The sequence below is a fragment of the Elephas maximus genome, chromosome 3, assembly GCF_024166365.1.
Source record: "Elephas maximus indicus isolate mEleMax1 chromosome 3, mEleMax1 primary haplotype, whole genome shotgun sequence".
NCBI lineage: Eukaryota > Metazoa > Chordata > Mammalia > Proboscidea > Elephantidae > Elephas > Elephas maximus.
In genome coordinates this window covers 192,279,113-192,300,473 of record NC_064821.1, presented here as the reverse complement: position 1 = coordinate 192,300,473, position 21,361 = coordinate 192,279,113, and the positions used below count along the sequence as shown (strand labels likewise).

The 21,361-nt window shown below is 43.2% G+C and overlaps 1 protein-coding gene across 1 annotated transcript; it reads left to right on the top strand.

Annotated features, from left to right (window-relative positions):
• Positions 1-20,699, top strand: SHE (Src homology 2 domain containing E). Its single transcript, XM_049880640.1, has 6 exons — positions 1-699; positions 3,126-3,252; positions 14,032-14,319; positions 15,874-16,030; positions 16,820-16,939; positions 18,906-20,699. Exons 1-6 carry the CDS (start codon positions 97-99, stop codon positions 19,090-19,092), a joined length of 1,482 nt encoding a protein of 493 aa, XP_049736597.1. The 5' UTR covers positions 1-96; the 3' UTR covers positions 19,093-20,699.
• The last annotated feature ends 662 nt before the right edge of the window (positions 20,700-21,361 follow it).

Below are 21,361 nucleotides of genomic sequence, written 5' to 3'. Positions count from 1 at the left end.
CCCCGCCCTGCCGGGCGTGGGCGAGTGCTGGCCCGGGGCGAGCGGAGCAGCCCTCGCGGGGCCTCGCCGCGGCCTGCAGCGCCCCAGCCCCGGGGAATGCAGTGGCCCCCGGCCCCTGGCTCCTCTCCGTGTCTCGGCTGGGCCTCCTCGCTCGCCTGCTCCGCGGCCACGCGGCTCCTGAGCCGTGCCGGCCGGGGCCCCCTCATGGCGGCTAAGTGGTTCAAGGAGTTTCCCCTGAACCTGAAGACCGTGTCGGAGCGGGCCAAGCCGGGCGGCGGCGGCGGCGGCAAACTGCGCAAGAACTCGGAGTCGGGTGGGGCCGGGCCGACCCCGGGCAAGGGCCGCAAGAACTCGGCGGTCGAGCTGGGGAGCGGCAGGGCGGGAGGCCCCCCCAAGGACAGCCGGCTGTCCCGGGACAGCCTACAGGGGCTGATTCAGGCCGCCGCGGGTAAGGGCCGCAAGAACTCCCGGGCCACCGAGGAGGAGCCCCACCGGGGCGCGGCCAAGATCTCGGGCTGCAGCACCTACATCAACAGGCTCATCAAGGTGGACACTCAGGAGAAGAACGGGAAGAGCAGCTACCCCAGCAGCAGCAGTGGCAGCGGCAGCAGCAGCAGCAGTTCTTCCTCAGCGTCCTCTTCTCCTTCTTCGCTGGGCCCCGAACTGGACAAGGGCAAGCTTATCAAGCAGCAAGACACGGTAAGAATACAGCCTCTCTCGGACCACGTTTCCTCTGCAAGAAGTGAAACAGTGGGAGGAGAGCATAGATGGTGAACCCGCTAAACTCTAGGGGTTTTTATAGCCAAGAGAGGGTGAGGATGTGTTTCTGAAGGTCTTAAATGCACTGATTCCTGAGTGACTTAGGAGGCTTCATATTGAAAAGTCGTTCTAGGGATGGGGTGTTTTGCAGAAATGTACTATCCATTTAATTTTGTTAACAGTTTAGAAGATAGTCGTTGAATGAGATACTCTTCTTTTGTTAAATTTGACTTTATAGATATGGTTGGCGTTCCTGGGTGGTGCAAATGGCTAACTAGCTTAGCTGCTAACCAAAAGGTTGGAAGTTTAAGTCCCCCCAGAGGCACCTTGGAAGAAAGGCTTGGCAATCCACAACTGAAAAATCAGCCATTGAAAACCCTAGAGAGCAAAGTTCTACTCTGACACACATGAGTCAGTATCAATCGGGCAGCAACTGGTAACTGGTTATAAATGTGGTTTATTTTAATTTTGACAAGCAGGGGGAGTTACCAAGCTAGAATTATATATAATTTTTATCCTTCTTGGGTATAAAGAATGGTAAACTCTAAACTGTGTAAGTGTGGGTTTCAAAGTTTCGGTGAATGGGTTGGCCATCCCACCTCTTTCCTGCTTTGGAAGCTCCGTCTTTCCTTACCTAGTAAAGAAGCTTCTCCAAGATTATCCCCCTTTCATTCATTCCATGAACATTTGCTGAGAGCAGTCGTATAGGAAAAGGCACATAGGGCCTTAAGGGCTGTGGGGGATATAGAATATGACAAGGAAGTGCTCTGAAGGAAATTGCAACGCAAAAGAGAAGAAGGTGTTTCCTGATTTTTACACACTGGAGGTTTTCTGGATGCTGTCCAATGTGGGAAACTTAAGAAAAGGAGTATAAGGAGGGACTCGCTCCATTCTTGCAGGATGAGTTGGTTTATTTAATCACCTCTCCTGCCTGAAATGGGGAGAGAGAAGAGCTCAAGCTAAGCTTTCAGACTCTGGCCCAGGCACTCACTTCCTGTCATGGAAACTTTAATTTTCTCTTGCCCAGGCGTGAAACATGCCACCCACCCGGAGTCTGAAGCACAGGCCATGTCATCTGCATTGGGTACTTTGTTCATTCCTCCATTCATTTTTTTCCCCAAACATTTACAGCGTACCTACCATGTGCCACACGCTGAGGAGAGAGCCATGGAAAGATGGATGAGGACTCAGTTCGCATATTAGTCGCTAATCTCCCTGACTCTGACTAGATCGTAGGTGCTTGGAAGCCCAGGGCTAAGTATCATGTCTCATGTTCCTCACTGCAACTTGCAAATGCAGTGCACATAACGGGCAGCCAAGTAGAAGGGATCGAGTGAATGAGTGCAGTCACAGCCCTCTACAGTGGCTGCCTAGTTATTGCCACGGACATCACTTCTGCATCTCTTCCGAGCATCCAGGTTGTTCCCTCCTCCTCACTTAGTGTAGAGTAGGCCTGGAGCTTCTTCTCTTTAAAGGTGTTCTCCCAGCAGCTGCAGAATAGGACTATTCCATACACACTGCTTCTCCCTCACCTCCCTATTTTTGGAAAGATAGATATATTCTGACAGGTAGGGATGAGAATTCTATCTGACTATAGTCTGTGCAAATCAGTCTGCCTACGAATTATTGAACCTAGAAGTCCCACAGTACTACTTAGTATCACTCGTTTATGAAGCCTGTTTCTTTAGGGAAAAAAAAACCCAAAGCCATTGCCATCAAGTCAATTCTGACTCGTGGTGACCCTATAGAACAGAGTAGAACAGTCCCATAGGGTTTCCAAGGAGCAGCTGGTGGATTTGAACTGACGACCTTTTGGTTAGCAGCCAGTCTCTTAACCATTGCACCCCAGAGAGAAAGCAGCCTTGGGCTTATTTTGAATCCCTTGGGTGCTTCGGATGACTCCCTTCAAGTGGATATTCAGTAGTTACTGGGTGATTGACTGACTCACCAGAACTGCATTGCTCTGCTCACCAGAGCAAAAAGACCAGAATCCTGGGGTACGTGGTGGGTCAGTTCATCTCTTTATGTTCCAAAGTCATAGACACTCTCCTCCTCACCGCCCACCCCAGCCATACTCTAACCCAGCAAATGCTTGATTGCTTGGGGAGGGAAAAGGAGTGAAAAGAGCCATGAGGATATGTAAAACAGTTGAGGTGAATTGTTGTAAATCAATTATACTGGGGAAAAAAAAAAGTCAGATGTTTGTTTAGCTGGGTTAATAACGCGTTCAGGTACAAAAGCTATCTAGAACTGGTTGGCGATTTTGACCTCTCTTGAGGTCTGCAGATTTCCATAGCCATTTTGATACGATTGACATTTGGGTGTATGATAATCCTTAGCAACTCTCCTCTCTCGTTCTTTTACAGGTCATCATTTTAGAAGACTATGCTGACCCCTATGATGCCAAAAGGACAAAAGGTCAAAGGGATGCAGAGAGAGGAGGAGAGAATGACGGGTACATGGAACCCTATGATGCGCAGCAAATGATAACAGGTTTGTAACCAGGTGTTGCTTGATAAGAACGGAAATCTCACACTGGCTTGAGCATTGTAATATACTAATCCTTGTTGTTAGTTGCCATTGAGTCAGTTCTGACTCATGGTGACCCCGTGTGTGCAGAGTAGAACTCCAGGGGGGTTTTAAGGCTGTGACCTTTTGGAAGCAGATCACCAGGCCTGTCTTCCAACGTGCCTCTGGGTGGGTTTCAGCCGCCAATCTTTTGGCAGTGGTTAACCATTTGTGCCACCAAGGGACTCCTATACTAACCTTAACCAGTGCATATTTGGGGAAAAGGGATAAAGAGACTTAGCTTACTGACTGTGAAAGAAACAGATGTTAGACTCAAAAAAATGAGATTGAAATATCTAACTTCTTTTATGGTTTTGTATCCTGCAAAGCTTTAGAGTTTACAGGAGTCTTTGAAGTTTTTCTAATTTTAGGCAAGATGATGCTTGTGAGTTTGCAGATCTGCTCAGAATGTAATCTTAGGCTTTGGGATTATTTCTATACATTTCTCCATCACTTCTAGAAGCTTGGGCATCCATCCATCCAAACTCAAACTCATGGCCCCAAGTCAATTCCAACTCATAGTGACCTTATCCAAAAACCAAACCCATTGCCGTCACGTTGATTCCTTGTGGAACAGAGAGGAACTGCCCCCATAGGGTTTCCAAGGAGTGGCTGGTGGATTTGAACTGCCAACCTTTTGGTTAGCAGCCAAGCTTTGAACCACTGCACCACCAGGGCTCCTTGCAGCCCTGTAGGACAAAGTAGAACTGCCCCATAAGTTTTCTAAGGCTGTGAATCTTTACAGAAGCAGACTGTCCCATCTTCCACGGAGCAGCTGGCGGGTTTGAACTGCTAACCTCTTAGGTTAGCAGCCAAGCGCTTTTACCACTGGGCCACTAGGGCTTCTTTTTGGCATCCACAATAGGAGTCATAAATCTATACCATACATACTTAAAGGATCTTAAATTGTTAAAAGCTGTAAACATGATGTGATCCTCTGTATTGTAGTAAAAGATTGATTCCTAAACAAGCTGTACAACATTGGAGCAAAAGGTTTAATTACTAAAGAATGATTACTAATCACTGGTGTGAACAAGCCCATCAAGGAAAACCACCCCAAACCAAAGTTGATTAATCTTGTAATTTTTCAGGTTGGCCTGGTTCCAACTTGTGAGCTAAGCCATTGCTCTCATTTTTGGTGTCAAACCTTTCCCTTTTATTCACAGTCCTTTTCAGTTGGTGCAAACGATATTTAAGTAAAGCATCGTTACTTAGGTTTATTTGTGAATTTTAAAGTAAATAATTTATTCACCTAATTTTCCTTAAAAGTTCTTTGATCCACGATGAAAAACGTAGTTTCTGAATGCTGACTCAAGGGAGCCTTGTCTGAGTGTCTTGAGTTTCATGCCTGGGAAAGAAATAATTGGTCAGACATTAAAGACTTTGTTTCTTCTGTTTAAGGACAGATTGAAAAGCTGTCAGGCTCAGGCTCTAAGAGCATAGTCTCAGAGTAGTTGAGCGGAGGGCTAACTGCAGCAGCCTGGAAGGGTCAGGACAGGCTTCGGAGCGAAATGAGCTGCAACAGGAAAGCACAGCTCTGTTTCCTGCTTCTCTGCTGACAAAGATAAGGTGCGCAATGGGGAGGGTGCACCCTGGCCAGGCCACTGGACTGGTGACCCCAATGAAATCTGTGAATGAAAGGAAATGAAAATGAACTTAGAATTTTAAAAAATAGTGGAGGTTGGAAGGGAATAGGAAAGTGGATTTAATTTTACGTAAAATTGAGGAAAAGGAATTTCTAAAAAAAGAGTTAATGCTTTATTTTGATTTCCCCTTTCTTTGTTCTTAGGTTTTTATTCTTCTCTTTTTCTTTAACTGGAATAAGTGGTTTATCTGTACTATACCAGCTGTTGATTTGTGGGGCCACACTGATAATAGGGAAAGTACTATGCTTTTTAAAAATGAATATATCTTTTTTTTTTCATATATCCCCCCCACCCCCCACTCCGCAAGAGCTCTGTAAACTAGGGATGGCAATACTGTCCCCTGGTTACAGGAAAAAATAAAATCAGAGAGACTCTGACTTGCCTCTGCTGACAACACTTTGTAAGGGACAGCAGAAATTAGAACCCCAGGTATTCCCACTCCAGGTTGAGTGGTCTGCTCCCTACAGCAAGCTTTGAAATGATGTATGGGAGAACATTTTAAACTTTACACGTAAGTACGGCATCTTTCTGCTCGGACTCACAAAGTTGTATTCAAAAGTCAAGATTGTCCAACATGAAATAAATGTAATAATCATAATAACTAGCTTTTAATATTTGAGTGTTTATTAAGCTCCAGGCTCTGTCTTAAGCAGTTTACATGAAGAAATGTAGTTAGAAATACAGAAATAATATATTCAAATTGGTGAATAAATTCAAATGTATGTGTTAAAAATTAAATAACTTTCTAAGATAATAATCTGAATATACTTTTTCCTTAACTTAAAAAAATATGACATTAGTGTATTTTAAAGTTCATTCACTGAAAACATTTATCACAAAGCCACTTCTCATTCAGTGTAGAGACTATACCTCGACTTATTCTACCCATAGGTTACACAGCTGGACAGAATAACAGGAAATGAGTTATCGGAAACTGGAAATAAATGATTTGCTGCTGGTTTTTTGTCTTTTTTTTTTTTCCCAGACCCTTTATTTTTTTGGTTCAGGTTGCTTGGTTATCAAGTCCAAGTTCAGGGATTTTTAATATTTATAGAGAAGCATTCAGGATTTTTTTGGTTGGCTTCAGCATTTCTGCACAAGAAGGGTACTCATGAATATGATTTAACTGTGGAGCACCCAACCTCTGCCGTGCCTTTACCTGTTAAGTGGGGAGAACACACCTGTTTGTAACAATATCTTGGGTGTATAGAATACTGCCTGTGACATTGTTTTGCAGCCCTAAACCAAAAAAACCAAGCCCATTGCTGTTGGGTCAATTCCGACTCATAGCGACCCTATAGGACAGAGTAGAACTGCCCCGTGGAGTTTCCAAGGAGTGGTTGGTGGATTCGAACTGCCAGCCTTTGGGTTCCCAGCCAAATGCTTAACCACTGCACCACCAGGGCTTCTTTGCAGGGCTAAGAAGGAGGTATTTATATCAAAAAAAAATTTTTTTTTCTTTTTTTTTTTACCAAATAGTTATTAGACATTTATCTACCATGTACTAGGCCCTGTTCTGGGCCCTGAGCACAGAGCAGGGAATGAGACCCACACAATCCCGGCCCTTGTGGACCTTACAGCCTAAAGGGGAACCAGGCCTAACACCAGGAAAGAAGAAAAGTCACTGTAAAATATAAGTGCCCTGAAGTAGACAATGAGGAAGGGAATCACAGTCTGCCTCTGAATTAGGGAGCAGAGGAAGAAGCAGAAGCTAAGAGGAATTGAATACTTCCCTATGGCCAAATAACTGTGGGACAAGAAGCCAGGTTCCCTGGATCCCCCAAAACCTTCATGGTAAATTCTCACCTAGACTTACCCAAAGGATTTTCCATAAAAAGATGACGACCGATACAGACAGCATTCATGTAAAGCTCTTTATTGTCATTTTGCTGAATTAGCATGAACATTTTAGCTAAAATGATTAGCAGAAATATTCTACATAATTTAGCATTGTAGGTTTTAACTGCCAAATTAAAATTTTGGCATTGGTAGGGTCTTCTTTAGACATTTCCTAAGACAGCTGTCATTCCCTGTGAGAATGCCTTCTGTAGCTGATATTATACTTGCTGCAAGCAGTTGAGTGCTTACTAGCTACCAGGCTTTCCAGATCACCACATTAACAATAACTCTGTAATGTGGGTTTTAGAAGTCTCTGTTTCACAGTTGTGGAAACTAAGGTTCAGAAAAATTAAGTAACTTGTCCAGATTACACAGCTGAAAAGTAGAGGTGCCAGGTCATCCAACAATCAGCTACGGAGCTCCAGTTGAGTGTTTTGGAGGGTGGGTTTTAAAAAAACTATTTTTGTCTCAAAGTGGTTTTGTTGGTTTATTTAAATAGTCAAATCTAAAGGACAACCTCATTGTTTGAGTCTCCTTTAAAAAAAAAAAAAACTTACGGGGGAAAACAAAAACAAATAGAGAACTGTTTTTGATTCATTTGTCTCCACTTGTTAAATTTCAGGGTTTCCGAATTATATCTGATTTTTGTTCATATCTTCAAATTTATTTGATAAAATATTAAAGTAAGTTTAAATTAAAAAAAAAACAAACTTGAACATTGATAAAAGATGTAAGTAAAAAAGTTGCCAACAGTCCTGTTTATGGTCCTGTAAGGAACATAGCCCACGACATTATGAGGCTCTAAGTTTAATGTTTGGGAAACATCATGAAATGGGCTAGGGGAAAGATTCATTATTTAGAAATTTGTAATCAACATTTTACATGAAATCTTCCCTTTGGCCACAAAGTAGAGTAGGGTACAGGAAGCACAGGCTCCAGGGTCAGTAATAAATGGCTCCTCCCCTCACTGCCGACAACTGTGGCCTCAGCTTTTCCACCTGTGAAAGTGGGGGTGACATGTCCCTCACAGCATTACGGGACTTCCATGAGATACCAGGTCTTCTAGAAAAATGAAAAGCAAAAAACAGTTGCCGTCTAGTCTGTTCCAACTTGCGGCGAACCCATGTGTGTCAGAGTAGAACTGCTTCATAAGGTTTTCATGGCTGTGACATTTAGGAAGCAGATTGCCAGGCCTTTCTTCTGACGCCCCTCTGGGTGGGCTCGAACCGCCAACCTTTTGATTAGTAGGCCAATACTTAACTGTTTGTGCCACCGCCCAGATATTAGTTATTATTTAGACACTCCAGGGAGAGAATTCCATTTTCAAAGAGAATTCTGGACAATTACAGAAGAATATTATTGCTCACTACAATTAAGTTACTAAAAGAAAGTCTTAGTTGTCAGCAATGTTTTTAAATATAAATGGCATAATTATGCACAGCTGGAACTGGGAATTGAGAAGGGAGACCTTTCAGTATTTCCATTGATGCAGGTCGGTGCTCCGTTCAGCCCTTGCTGCAAATGGGTGTTTGTCTGCAGCCTGTTCCCTGCATTCTGTTGTCTGCTGTGGTAAATGGTCTCTATCGGCAGCCAGGGTGTAGTTTCCTCTTGCCATTTCCTCCTTCTCAGGCTTGTTTCCTCTTGGAGCTGGCTCTGCACGTCAGGGGCTATTCTCCCTGCAGGAAGGGTCGGCTTGCAGCCCCTGGATTGTTTCTGTTTCTGTGGTCCCTCAGGTTGGGGGCAGCCAGGTGTTGGAGCCTACTGGGAGGTTATTCTGCTTGAAGTGGTGCAGGGGCCCTGAGAGCAAGCCCTTTTTTTCCCCTAATTAAACATTGTTTGTTGTTGTTGTTAGGTACCATCAAGTCGACTTTCAACTCATAGTGAACCCATGCGATATAGTAGAACTGCCCCAGAGGGTTTTCTAGGCTATAACCTTTAGGGAAGCAGATCACCAGGTCTTTCTCCCGCAGAGCTGCTAGTTGAGTTCACAATTCCAACCTTTTAGTTACCAGCTGAGCACTTACACATTGCACACCAGATCTTTTGCCTTTTCCCAGGACCAAGAACATTCTCAACTGTATGCTTTCCAGTGTTCCTTCTAGAACCCTTAGTGTATAGACTGTCCAAAGGAGAAAGAATACAAGGACCTCCCTCAAAAATCACTCAAACACATGTGTAATAAGATACTAATCGTTGTACATCATTTTAACACAAACTTATTGAAATTTCCTTGTCAGTGGGATTCCTAGCTTAAAGTTGGGATAAACTCTCTTTATCTCAGTTGGAACAGAACTGAGGTGAGGATCTTGGGGAAGATTTCCTGGGCCTGTGCTAGGCAGTCTGGTCTGAAGGTAAACTTACAAGGTTTAATCAGAAACCTAAAAATTCTATACTGACCCTTTGAATTCGTTTGCATTTTCTGGAGTTTTTTTTTTTTTTTTAGTTCTTTAAAAAAGTTGTTTTTAAAAATTCCAATCTTAATTGAGCTGAGCAGAGTTTTTGTTTCTTGTTTTCCATCTCTCCATCTAGAGTAGGCCTATAGGATTGGAAGTCACCCACTCCTTGTGTGACCTCAGACGACCCCAGGTACATTTCCAGGGTGGGGATCGGGGAAAGGGGTTCTTCTAACTCTCACAGGCTGATTTGGACATTTCAGAGACAGGAAGCACCTTTCTCCTTGGGATTGCAATGACAAGGCTAGCCCTGGAGAACAGGAGGAACTGAGATGGGACTGTAGGCACCCAGGAGGTATAGAAGTGGTTCTTTCTTAGTTGCTCATTATTACCTGGGGAGCTTTTACACCTCTGACGCCCAGGCTATGCCCCACACCAGTTAAATCAGAACCTCTGGTGGTGAGACCCAGGCATCCATTTTTTTTAAAGCTCTCCAGGTGATTCCAATGTGTAGCCGTAGTATGTAGGATTGGAGCCAGCTTCAGACGGGGGCTCCTTTCCAGAAGAACTATGACCTCACCCTATAAATAAATGTCGTTTTCAATTTAATGTTCTGATTTTAATAACTTTTTTCTTGAATCTTTTCATTTGTCATTCTCTTGTTATAGCCATCCCATTGAGTCACTGATTCTTCTCCATAGAATATCACCATGCCCATCACAGAAGGTCTTTCCTTCCTTTGTTTCCAGAGCCCAGAGCCCTATAGTCTTCTGCTTCTCTTCCTGCTTACCTGACCACTCCTTCTCAGTATTCTTTGCCGATGCCTTTTCTTCTGTTCACCCTTAACTGAAGGAGTCCCAGGTTCTGCCTTTGATCCTCTTTCTTTTCAATCTGACCTCCTTCTCTCTGGTGATCACTTTCATTCTCCAGTATTAACACCTGTCTGTGAATAACTCCTTGACTTGTGCCTCTGACCTTCATCTCCCTCTAAGCTCCAGATCCACACTGTCACCTGCCTAGAGAACTTCCGGAGCTCCTTCCCCTCCTTCTCTCCTCCCATCCATCTGTCCATCCATCCAACTATCCAACCACCCAATCAGTAATTTAATACAACTGATAGACGAGACATGGTAGTCCCTGCCCTGGCAGTCTCCACCAAGTTGGAAACACAGACACACCAACAAACAAATTAAGTGCAGTGGGAGAAGTACAAGGCATTATAGTGGCACCAAGGTAGGGGGTGGTGGTAATCAACTCTATGGGTCAGCAGGAGAGAAGGTGAGCAGGAAAGGCTTCTACAGAAAGGAGAAGATGCTCAGATTTCAAAGGATTAGAAGGTGATCAGGACACTGGTGGGCATAAGAGGGTGTAGTGTACAAAGAACGTCAGAAGTTCCATTTGGTTGGAGCAAAGAGTTGGATTGTGGGGGAACAGGGTCTGGATTGTGTTGAGAGAAGAAACTGGAGAGGGAGACAGTGATCTGGTCATAGAAGGCTTACTATGCCATTCTGAGCAGTTTGCACTTTGTTTACAGCTTATGAGGTATTCATGATGAGATCAGGTGTTGGCATTGAGAAAAGCCTTCCTTGATTATAACCAGGTGGAGGACAGATTGGAGGCTTCCTGATGGACATTTAGAAGAACAGCAACGTGATGCTTCTGAATTCTCCTCCGTGGCTGATATTGGCAGTCTGCTTGTCCAGACTCAGAGTAGTCTTTTTTTTTTTTTAATTTTTATTGTGCTTTAAGTGAAAGTTTACAAATCAAGTCAGTCTCACATATAAACTTATATACACCTTACTACATACTCCCATTTACTCTCCCCCTAATGAGTCAGCCCGCTCCCTTCTTCCAGTCTCTCCTTTCGTGACCGTTTTGCCAGTTTCTAACCCTTTCTACCCTCCTATCTCCCCTCCAGACAGGAGATGCCAACACAGTCTCAAGTGTCCACCTGATACAGGTAGCTCACTCCTCATCAGCCTCTCTCTCCAACCCATTGTCCAGTCCCTTCTATGTCTGATGAGTTATTTTCGGGAATGGTTCCTGTCCTAAGCCAAAGAAGATTTGGGGACCATGACCACCGGGATTCTTCTAGTCTCAGTCAGACCATTAAGTCTGGTCTTTTTATGAGAATTTGGGGTCTGCATCCCACTGTTCTCCTGCTCCCTCAGGGGTTGTCTGTTGTGCTCCCTGTCAGGGCGGTCATCGGTTGTGGCCAGGCACCACCTAGTTCTTCTGGTCTCAGGATGATGTAGGTCTCTAATTCATGTGGCCCTTTCTGTGTCTCTTGGGCTCATAATTATCTTGTGACCTTGGTGTTCTTCATTCTCCTTTGATCCAGGTGTGTTGAGACCAATTGATGCATCTTAGATGGCCGCTTGTTAGCATTTAAGACCCCAGATGCCACACTTCAAAGTGGGATGCAGAATGTTTTCTTAATAGCCATAGTCCGCAAACCCCCACCCTTGCTCTGCTGACCTTCGAAGCATTCAGTTTATCCGGGAAACTTCTTTGCTTTTGGTCCAGTCCAGTTGAGCTGACCTTCCCTGTATTGAGTATTGTCCTTCCCTTCACCTAAAGTACTTCTTATCTACTATCTAATCAGTAAATAGCCCTCTCCGACCCTCCCTCCCTCCCCCCTCTTGTGACCACAAAAGAATGTGTTGTTCTCAGTTTAAACTATTTCTCAAGATCTTTTAATAGTGGTCTTATGCAATATATGTCCTTTTCCATCTGACTAATTTCACTCAGCGTAATGCCTTCCAGGTTCCTCCATGTTATGAAATGTTTCACAGATTCATCACTGTTCTTTATTGATGCGTAGTATTCCATTGTGTGAATATACCATAATTTATTTATCCATTCATCTGAGTAGTCTTTAACTCTACCCGCCAAGGCCCCGGGGCCAAACGCTGCTAACTCCAGGGACAAGGCTGATTCCTTCCCACTGGCTGGCTGGTTAGTTGGTTGGTTGATTTGCATCAGGTTTTTTGCATCTGTTTCTATGCCTCAGCTCAGACCAAATTCTTCTGACTTTTATCATCCCGTATGGAAACCCTGGTGGCGTAGTGATTAAGTGCTAATCCTGCTAACCAAAATATCGGCAGTTCGAACCCACCAGGTGCTCCTGGGAAACTCTATGGGGCAGTTCTACCCTGACTTGTAGTGTCACTGTGAGTTTGTATCGTCCTGTACACTGTGGTTGGAGTTAACATCAAATGAAATACAAATACAATCATTATTCCCTGTTGGAAAATTTTTAGTGGTTCTTCATTGCATTCAGAATAATCTAAACTTTTTATCCTTGTTTTAAAACTTCTACATTCTGGTGCCCGGCCTGCCTACTTTTCCATCTTCCACTGTTACCTCTCTTCTTTCCTGGCCTCCTGTGCTTTCAACTTTTTTCTCAACTCATGGGAACAAGCCCTTTATAATTCCCACCTCCATATCTTTGCTCATGCAGTTTCCTCCACTGGAAATGACCTTCTCTATCAAAGTCAACTCATCTTCCATTTCTCTTCTGCTTGGGGGTCATCCAAGTATAGTGGTTAAGAGTATGGTTTCTAGAGCCCAATTTCCTGCTTTTAAATCTAGGCTTTGCCACTTATGGGTTTGGGCAATTTCTTTAAACTTTTGCTTTAGCTTTCTCTTCTATAATATTAGGAATATTAATATTAGTACCCATCTCATAGGCAGGTCGTGGCAATTACAAAGCACTTAGAATAGTGCTTAACACAATAAGCCATTGATAAGTGTTAGCTGTTTAGTTACCATTATTGTTATTATTCCCCCCCCATAACACCACTTTTACTTTGGTTTACCCTGCAGTTATTGGCCTGATATTATATTTGCGAATGTGTCTGACTTCTCCACTGTATTGACACTGCCTAGAAGTCAGAAAGAGCCCTGGTGGTGCAGTGGTTAAGAGTGCACCTGCTAACGAAAAGGTCGGCAGTTTGAATCTACCAGGCACTCCTTGGAAACCCTATGGGGCAATTCTACTCTGTCCTGTAGGGTCGCTATGAGTCGGAATTGACTCAGTGGCAACAGGTTTGGTTTGAGAAGTCAGAAGGAGTCCCTGGGTGGTGCAAACAGTTAATGTGCTCGAATGCTAACAGAAAGGTTAGCAGTGTGAGTCTACCCAGCGGCACCTAGAAAGGAGGGCTTGGTAATCTACTCCTGAAAAATCAGGCATTGAAAACCCTATGGAACACAGTTCTACTCTGACACACATGGGGTCACCAAGAGTCGGAGTCCACTCGACGGCAACTGATTATAAATCAGGAGTTATATTTGATGTACATAAATATCTCCGCCTCAGGATATGTGGTGCAAGGCTTCAGGTATAGTAAACACTAAGCTGATGCTTATTAAAATTGATCTTTGCTTCCTAACGAGATGCAGAAACTTTGAAGGTGAACCAGATTCAGATTCTGGGCTGACATCAAGACCAGAAAGTGTGAGGCAGGTTGCCCTGAGGTCAGATCTTACTCTCTTTCTTACAAACTGCAGGTGGCACCCTGGAGAAGCGCCTGTCTCTCTCAGATGTAATCCCTAATAGTATGCCTTGATGGCATTATCTGGTTCAGGCAACTGGAGGAAAGCTGTAGGCACCTTCCTTTGTTGCTTCTCACGCCTTTAGAGCACAGCTGGGTGGTAATCAGCCCATTAAAGAACAATCTTGGAGCTACTTGCCACCTTCAACCAGACAGACTGTCTGAGGTGAAGAGGTAATTTGGTGAATTACAGGGCTTTCACAGCACTTTTTCTTTCAAGGTCTGGTGCATGAAGTGTGTTGGGCATGTTGACACCGTCTGTGTTTTCAGAAATTAGAAGACGAGGTTCCAAAGACCCACTGGTGAAGGCGCTTCAGCTGCTGGACAGCCCCTGTGAGTCGGGGGAGAATGGCCTGAAATCCGAGACACTGGCCCGAAGACGGAGCTCGAAGGACCTCCTGGGGAAGCCGCCTCAGCTCTACGACACTCCTGAAGGAGGCCCGCGGGCGGAGGCGAGGCCCGGGGATGGCCGGCTTCCCGAGAACGACGAGCGGCCGGCGGCCGAGTACGAGCAGCCGTGGGAGTGGAAGAAGGAGCAGATAGTGCGCGCACTGTCAGGTGAGCGCCGCCGGCTGCGAGCAGGTGCATCGTGCGCTGCCAAACCCGCCCCCCCGCCTTTGGCATTTCAGCCAAGTCGATTTTCCTTCTGCTCCTCACTGTAAGGTATCTTTTTTCCAAGGGCTTTGATACCGAGAATTAAAAATCAGGCCCTGGTTGGGAAACCAGGTTGAACTCTTAAATTGCATTTATTTTTTATTATTTTTCTTTCTCTTTGCAATGTGCTATTGTTTTTCTGTTTTTTGGAAAAGCTTTATATGGCTGTTTTTAAAAAAGCTTAACCTGATTACTGTGTGTTTATTTCGCCACCGCTGAAGCCGTCAGACAGGGAGCAGCCTTTTCTAACTTACTTGACACTACTTCTCAAATCTGTTCAAATCTCTACAAAATGGCAATATTGGATAAAATGGATTACAGGTAGATGTTGTTGGAAAGCTGAATGAAGCTAGCTTTTTTTTTTTTTTTGGCAAAAATCCTTATAAAGGAAACAGTTTTTCAAGTGAGAATTTTAAAATAGCTTAAGAGAAAGTTCGTAAGTAGGTTGTCAATAGATATTAGAGTTAATCCTTTCTCCTGCTTCCCCGAGGACCTAGTTTTTCTACTTGGCTGGCCACATAATTTCTTTCACCTTTGATTGAAATTGTAGGGATATCTGTTCCCTTTAGTAGTAAAGCCAGGTTTGCAATTAAAAGTATAGTTAATATAAAGGGTTAATAGAGAAGGACCCCTGGGTGGTACAAATGCTTAATGTACTGGGCTGCTAACCTGAAGGTTTGAGGTTCGAGCATATCCGAAGGTACCTCGGAAGAAAGTCCTGGCAACCTGGTTCCAAAAATCAGCCATTGAAAACCCTATGGAGTGCAGTTCTACTCTGACACACTCGGGCTTGCCACAAGTTAGAACTGCCTTGACAGCACCTGGTTAGGTTTTAGATTGCTATCTTTGATAGCAAACATCCTAACCAGTTTTAGTTTTTTTTTTTTTGTTTGTTTGCTTGTTTTTCTTCTCCAATAAATCTCTTTGGGCATCTGCCACTTTCTCAGTACCATGCTAGGTGTTTCTCATTTCATCCCTTTATTTTCTGTCCAGCATAGATGTCATAGCATGTTTTATGGCATTATTCAGTAGTTTCTCTGTTGATTTCTCTTTTTATTTTTCCTCGTAACAACTCATTTGGTTTCATGGAACGATATACACTCTTGCAAGGAATCATTACCTGTCACGTGTTTCTTCTTTTATTCTAAAAATCTTAAAACTGAGAGTTTTTAAAGAGTACATACAAAATGTATTAAAGTGGTTTTCTCTCATATTCTAAAATTGTTTTATACTGATGAATATCTTACAGAAAACATGACTTTGTGTGGGATGCTAGCAGTGTGATTTGATCTCAAAGCTAGCAGAAAGCTCAGCTCTACTAGGGTATTTTATATATAGTTTGCTTTAAAGGGGAAAAATGTTTCTTTCCTGAGCTGAGACAGGCAAGGAGGTTTTTTCTTTGAAGCCTGCATCGATCCCTTCAGTGGCCTCGGATGTTAAATGGAGCCTTCCTTCCAGTCCAGTTCGAAGGATCTGAGCGACCTTCCGCCAGGGAGGAGACTGTGAGACAGCACCACAGACAGAAGAGCTGGACCCAGAAGATCTTGAAGCCAACCCTCTCTGACCACAGTGAGGGGGAGAGAGTGGACCCAGCCCTACCCCTGGAGAAGCAGCCGTGAGTCTCCTATGCAGACACCTGTACACAATGGATGGGAGCTTATTGATAGCCTTGTATTGGGGGTGGCTTTAACAAATAAATTTATTATCTCACAGTTTAGGAGGCTAGAAGGCCAAATTCAGGGCACCAGCTCTAGGGGAGCAGTCTCTCTCTGTCTGCCCTGGGGAGAATCCTTACCTCTTTCAGCTTCTGTAGCCCAGCATTCCTCAGTTCCTTCTGGACAGTCTCCACGTGGCACCTACCCCCCGCTCCTTGTGCTTGCTTCTGTGTCTAACCTGCTCCTTTCATAACTCAGAGGTGACTAGGTTTAGGGCACACCCTGCACTGATATGGCCTCATTAACATAAAAAAGAAAACACTGTTCCCAAATGGGATTACCTCCACAGGTATAGGAGTTAGAATCCCATCACATATTTTGGGGGGACACAATACAAATATTTTTCTGGGTGGGGCTCATTGATGAAAACCCACTTTTAAAGCCCAGTGCCTTTGTGTGTAATGGTAAGTGCGCCGTATCACAAGAACCTTATTTTAAATTTCATTGTCCTGTTTAGAGTGAAAAATTGTAGAATTACCCCAGCCCCATTAACTCACTGCTGTAGGATCGATGGGCTTGTGATCCGGGATTACCCAGGACTGCATGGTGTCTTGTCAAAATGTGAAGCAGGATCTAGCTTAGGTTGTTGAGCATCTACCAAGAGTTCGTTACAAATAATGCTTTATGGAATTATGCCCTGCCTTGATCTGTATTTTGACACTCCTGGTATTCCCCGCCCCGTTTTTCAGTTGGTATCATGGTGCCATCACCCGTGCAGAGGCTGAGAGTCTACTACAACCCTGCAAAGAAGCTGGTTACCTGGTTCGAAATAGCGAGTCAGGGAACAGTAGGTACTCCATTGCACTAAAGTAAGTATTTAAGCTGTAGGATTTCGCTGTCTCTAGAAGAAAGGTACAGGAGCCCTGGTGGCACAGTGACTACAGTGCTCGGCTGCTAACCTAAAGGTTGGCGGTTCAAACTACCAGCCGCTCCTCAGGAGAAAGGTGTGGCAGTCTGCTTCCATAAAGATTAAAAAAAAAAATGGAAACCCTACGGGGCAGTTCTACTCTGTCCTTTAGAGGGGCTACAAGTTGGAATCAACTTGATGGCAATAGGTGTATGTGACAAGGGGTACAAGGACCCCTGGTGGTGCAATGGTTAAATGCTTGGCTGCTAACCAAAAGATCTGCGATTCAAACTCACTAGCTGCTCCACGGGAGAAAAAACCTGGCTATCTGCTCCTGTGAAGATTTCAGCCTAGAACACCCCTAGGAGGCAGTTCTGCTCTATCCTGTAGGTCACTGTGAGTTGGACTCGACAGCACACCAGCAGTGACAACAGAATGGGTACACTGTAATAGTATTTCTAATTATGGGTAGATGACAATCAAAAAACATATAATTTGAAGGTGCACACATTGCCAGAAAATAAGATAAATTTGCTTAGACAGAGGAACAGGAGATTACCCTGACTAGAATGCAAATTTGTATTGGGTGAATACCCCCATATCTCTTAGGATAATGAGGGTCCTGCTTCACCCGCACTTGTGTCCATTGCCACCTGGCATGAGCTGGCCTAACAGGAGGCCCTCTCGGTAGAGAATTAAGTCCTGATAAAAAGGATAATTCCTAATAGGATAGTTCATTTGTGCTTTTATTCCATAGTCTTTTGAACTTAAATAAATCAGATCCCTTGATTGTCAAAATGCCAAGTGTAATTTTGATGCTAGTTTGTTCTGGTGAAGAAGGAAATGCTGACTGGCCTATTACTGTCCCTGTCTGGTCGTACACAGAGAACATATTTCTGCCCGGTAGGCCTGGTGGAGTTTGGATCATGGAAATTCTCGTTGCCCTGCGAGTTCAGTGGTGCTGTATCGGAGGATCATTGTCAAGAGCCCTAACAGCGTTTCCTTCCTGAGGAAGCTGAGCCCCTGCAGCTGAAACAATCAGACTGGAGGGGGAAAGAGGTGGGGGGGGAGGTGTTTGAGCGCTGTGGCTCAGAAAACGGGATAGGCCACCAGATATACAATACCAGGAATAGCCTTGCTCTGTTTCTGAAACTGGTACTTGTGGATTAGATCTCTGAGCTTTTGGTGCCAGCTGTCATTATATACAGCTAGGAACGGCGTTTCCAGATGTGGGGGGAAATGTTTTTTTCTTATTCATATATTTCCTTTTTGTTTGTTTTTATAATTTTTTTTTTTTGAGAAAATGTACACAGCAAAACTTATACCAATTCAGCAGCTTCTACATGTACAGTTCAGTGACATTGGTTACATGCTTCGAGCTGTGTAACCATCATCATTGTCCTTTTCCACATTATTCCTCCGCCATTCATATAAACACACTACCCCCTGAGCTTCTCATCTAACCTTTTGAGTCACTATTGTTCCTATGACCCCATATACATAATTCATTAATATTCATGTGTTCCTTTTGGAGGAGAGGAGGAAGGAGCCTTACCTATGTCCTTTTAGCCATGGTGAGAGGGGTGAGTTTAAATCTCACCACAGTGGTTGGGTTCTTGGGATTAAGCACTAGCTTGGGAACGTGGAGGCAAGTAGGGAGCTCCTTTTTTTGTTTGCTAGTTTTTCTTCTTGGTCCAGTACCTGATGACTTGTAGCAAGATAAACCATTCAAGGATGACACACATTTAGCTGAGGACTGCGAAATTTCTGAGAGCTCTGCTGGGGTGTTGGATGATGAACGTGTTCTGTTTGTAGAGAGCAATTCTGGGAAGGAGTGAGAGCCCATCAGTCTGTTGTGAACCTGACTGGGATGGTTCCCAGTGGGGAGGCTTGCTCATTCACGTTGCCTCCATTTTTGTTTTGTTCAGGACTAGTCAAGGATGCGTCCACATCATAGTGGCTCAGACCAAAGACAACAAGTACACGCTGAATCAGACGAGCGCCGTGTTTGACAGCATCCCTGAAGTGGTACACTATTATTCCAACGAAAAGTTGCCTTTCAAAGGGGCAGAACACATGACCTTACTCTACCCTGTACACAACAAGCTGTACTAAGGTTCAGCCACCAGAAGCCGGGCCTCTCACTTCTAAGAGGCTGTCAGCATCTCCCTGGACAGGGCTGGACTTGTCTGTAATCATTAGGAGGAAGTGGGAGTCTTCACTTTAAAATCAAAAGCCTTCGGCCTTGAATCCATTTAATGATATCCGGTTATTGACCTGTCTGCTTTCTCCCTATTGAATAGTCCTGCAATAAGAAATCCTAGCTTACCTGTTGCCTCTCCTTTCTGGAGTAGGGTATTTCTATTTGGGGTGTGATCCTCAGGAAAGGTAAGTCAAGAATTCAGAAAAGATCACATCCTTCTTGCCCTGGTTTAGTCATTGCTGTGAAACATTCAAGTTCTCCAGAAATGTGCTAGTTGTTACCTGGATGACCTGGTCTCAAAACCAATGAAAAAAAATCACTTTCTTACATAACCCTTGGTTTTCACATAAGATGATCAAAAATGATAATGTGGACCAGAAGAATGTGTAACATCTCTCCCCTTCTTGGGGACAGGGATGAACAGTGGGAAATGTGAATGGTGAGCATCCGAGAAAAAGTTGTCTCTCTCCCTCTAGTGCCCCAGCTCAGCTCTGGAGTTTGTGAAATTCACAACTTCAGGGTCTGGCAAAAGGATGATCTTGTTGGTCAGCCTCCTAAGAAAGCTTGTTTCTTCATTCTCTGTGGTCTTTCTCATTATTTTTCAGCAAATCAGTGACTAATCATAAATATGAAGGAAGATGCCCCAGTTTTAAGAATTACAAATATAATTAACCATTGGCGGCATTATTACAATTCTGAATTACAGAATAAAAATAGAAAACAAAGATTTTATTTCTGATTTTTAATCCAAAAATTTACAAAGCTCAAGAACTGTTTTCTTGCTGGATAGTCATACAGAACTTCTGATACCTCTTGTCTTTGTGCGTTTTAGTTGCTATCAATTCATTTTATATTTTTGTCACTAAAATTTGATTTGCTTTGGATTTTTAGTATTTTTTTTTTTAAAATACAACTCTGGGATCTGATCGTATAACTAGCCTGCAGAGATTCTGTATCATTCTGTACAGAGTAGTCCAGTTCAGACTGTACAACAATATTTTAACTTTGAGGTTTTCTTTAACTACTATTGCTTGAGATATTAAATTAATATTCATAGTATTGTTATCTTGATGGTATATTGTGAACTTATAATGCCAATTTACTTACTGTGAAAAAGAAAAAAAACCATGGGAATGGCGTACTGTGAGAAGAATAGTGTGGCAAGCAGCTCAGTAATTAAAGCCAAGCAGATGTTTCTATATTCTGGGGTTTGTAGTTTAGTTCTCAAAACTGGTCCAGACGCAAGTGTGCTGACTGTCATCAATGAAAAGTTAACTTTTGTAGTTTCTTTTAAATACATGAACTATATCAATTTGGTTACTTTTTGAGGGAACCGTATCTTTCCAGTTATTAGCTATGATTTTACTCTCATGATTTAGAGATTACTGAAATTTGCTTCTTTATTCAGTTAAAATCTTCACCAAAGAGTTGTGTGATCTTTGATTTAAAAAACTTGAGAGGAATTTTTTTCTTACTGGATCTCAATGATTTTATTAATAAAGGGTTTGATTTGTTTTTTTTTTTTTAAGCACTCAGACTTTTTTTAATGTGTATTGGTTCATGTATTCTATCTTTAGAAAAAGATGTTTCTCTGAACTTTCAGCATCCATTGTTTCAATTCCATTCAACCAATATTTATTATTTTCCATTTACAAATAATGCATTACGTTACCCTTATTTTTAGTTCAACATTCTATAAACTCAACCTTATTTTTCACTTAACCTTGTTCTACAAAGGAAAATGCAGTTATCCTAATTTTAATAAATGCTAAAAGCTTTTATAAATTTTTTTCTTGTGCACTAAATGATTTTTGGCCCATACCCAGCGACTGAAATGAATGTATAATGAAATAACGTTTTGAAAGCAGACCCGATACACTAGATATTTACTGAGCTTCTATTATACGTCCAGTATTATGCTCCCTCGGCACTGCTTTTCTGTGCCAGTCGTGCTATTTTCTTTATACAGTTAAAAGTGGAGGAGGTACATAGTTTATATGTGGTCTAGTTGCTTTACAGTTGTACAGAAGGCTATAAGAAGAAGGAATATAGTAAATTAGTGGAAGGGGGGTTCAGCTGCTATTTTCTTCTTAAGGTTCTGACACAAGCTGACAAAAGCCAGGGAATTCACAGCTGGGTGGTGCTACAAAGTACCATGTGTTCTAAAAACAATTTGGCCCC